The 2,459-nt window shown below is 43.8% G+C and overlaps 1 protein-coding gene across 1 annotated transcript in view; it reads right to left on the bottom strand.

Annotated features, from left to right (window-relative positions):
- Nucleotides 1-2,459, bottom strand: part of SH3RF1 (SH3 domain containing ring finger 1) — a 223,744-nt gene that overhangs the window by 11,469 nt on the left and 209,816 nt on the right. The window contains exon 11 of the mRNA XM_006161453.2: nt 2,301-2,448. Coding sequence (XP_006161515.1) covers nt 2,301-2,448 — 148 coding nt within the window. The remainder of the gene's footprint in view (nt 1-2,300; nt 2,449-2,459) is intronic.

Raw genomic sequence — 2,459 nt, 5'->3', positions numbered from 1 at the left:
GGATCTTGGGCACGCACACGCGCCTGGTGTGAGTTTAAGCCACCGGGTCCGGGACTCGAACCGCAGTCGACACGTGGGAGTCCAGCGACATAGCCATTATGCTAACTGCTGGTCCCAAAATATTTCATTTTAGTATAAAAATATTTAATATATTGTGTACTTAGTACTTAATGCACATAGCATGTTTGAAGGTTTTTTTTCTTTCCATATTTTCATAGTTCATTTCTAAGTAAAAACGGGTGCCAAAAAAAATCATATGATAGAGCCAGCCTATGGCATAGCAGTTATGTCACCACACTCCCACATGACCAACCATAGTTCAAGTCCTGGACCCGGTGGAGTGGCTTGAAACTCACCAGAGCATGTGCGTGCATGCCCAAGATCCCGGTAGGAGAACGAAGGAGAAGAGATTGCGGTGTGGCCATCCCCTAGGGAGTGATCTCTCTCTCTCTCTCTCTCTCTCTCTCTCTCTGTCTCTCTATCTATCTATCTATCTCTATCTCAGTGAGTCATATGCCCCAAGGCAAAAATTTCTACATAACAATTAAAATAACATGAATGACAGCCTCAGATTTGAGTGGGAACAAATGATCGCATGGCTACACCTGCAATACAGAGTTAAGGTGAACTTCAGTCATTTTAGAGCATAATATACTTTACAACAAGCTCTTAAAGCTACCTCGAATATGCTACCAAAGAGGCAATGCGGCCACTAATTAGGAATTTGCTCTACTTAAGAAATGTAGGTATAGAGGAAATGAAGCTTATAAAAAAGGTTAAACAGGGAACCAGCAGTTAGCGTAATGGCTATGTCACTGGACTCCCACAAAGTTGACCGCGGTTCACGTCCCGGACCTGGTGGCTTAAAACTCACGCAGGCGTGCCCAAGATCCCGAGAGGAGAACGGAGGAGAAGGGATTGTGGTGTGACCATCCCCCCTGGGGGGTGATTTCTCGCTTTCTGTTTCTATGTCTCTCTCTGTCTGGCGAGCGCACGCGCCCTATAGCAAAAACCTCTCAAAAAAAAAGAAAAAGATTAAACAAATGATACAACAAATGTGTGTATATTTACATGATATGTGAAATTAATTTTTTGATGTTTTCCTGGACAATGGACAGTCTTTCATGTTTCAGTTTTATAATCCTGGTAGATCTCTCTCTCTCTTTCTCTGGTGAGCTCACACACCCTATAGCAAAATTAATGTGTTGTATGTGTGTGTGTGTGTGTGTTTTGCATGCATGCCCAAACTTCTGATGGGGAAGAGAAATAGAGGAAAAAATTACATAATAGTACGTTGCTGGACTCCCATGTAGTTGACCACAGCTCAAGTTCTGGACCCGGCGGCTTAAAACTCATACCGGGTGCATGTGTGCACACGCCCAAAATCCTGAGGGAAGAATGGAGGAGAAGGTACTGTGGCATGGCCATCTTCCCAGGGTAGGAGGGTGATTTCTCGCTTCCTGTTTCTCTCTCTTTGGAGAGTGCATGCTCCCTACAGTAAAAACCTCTTTTTCAGGGAAAAAAAAAAAAAAAAAAAAAAGAGGAAAGGAACTGTGGCATAACCATGTCCCACAGTCAGGTGTTTCTCTCCCTCTCTTTCTCTCTCTCCCTCTCTTTATCTCTCTCTGGCAAACACAGATACTCTGGCAATAAAAATAAATAAATGAATAATTTTCCTTCCTAACTGTTCCTAGAACCCCAGTGGCTATATCAAACAGAAGTGCTCCTGTTTGCAATGATTAGTCAAGGCTCAAATCACTAGCACAGGACTCCCTGTTCTGAGTATAACTAAACCAAGTCTCTGGGTCAGGAGGCGAGTCAGAGCTGAGACTGAGAACGTAGCCACACTTTTCTAGCTCCAGAAGGAGGAGCGAATTCTCTTAGCTGACAGAATTCTTCAGTGGCTTTATAACTAGCAGGCAATGAGGTAAACTTTTAGTTAAAAAGGCAAAGGATAAATAAAGGGTCAAAAGTTGGCAGTGGAGTAGAAGAAAGAAGTAAATACAAACAAGTTTCTAGTAACAAATCTGAATACAATTCTGAGTGACTGGTCAGAGAAAATAAAGGGAAGAAGGCTGGAGAACCTCACCCAAGGAAGAAACATGGGAGGAAAAAGGAAACCAGAGCATGCTACAGCAACTGGTAAAATAAAGTCAGTGCCTGATTATTATAAATCTAGCCACCACCCTCCCAAAAAATGTTTAAGAGGATGTGAAAAAAAAAAATCTTAAACAGCAGAATAATATTCCAGCACGGAGCTATTCATTTTTAGTTTTCTCCTGGAATGACACCAAACTCACCTTTCACAAACAACAGGCCTGGACTCGTTCATGACAGGTCCCAGGGAGGAACACGCCTGACGCGGGGGTGGAGCGATGGGGACAGTGGAGCTCGAGTCCAGGGAGCTCGTCTTCCGATGAAATGCCTCTTGGGCTAGAGCGGCTGGGGCTGGGGGTGTC

The sequence above is a fragment of the Tupaia chinensis genome, unplaced genomic scaffold (assembly GCF_000334495.1).
Source record: "Tupaia chinensis unplaced genomic scaffold, TupChi_1.0 Scaffold138601_1, whole genome shotgun sequence".
Taxonomy (NCBI): Eukaryota; Metazoa; Chordata; class Mammalia; order Scandentia; family Tupaiidae; genus Tupaia; species Tupaia belangeri.
The sequence above is the reverse complement of the archived record's forward strand: the minus strand, read 5'-3'. Positions and strand labels throughout refer to the sequence as shown.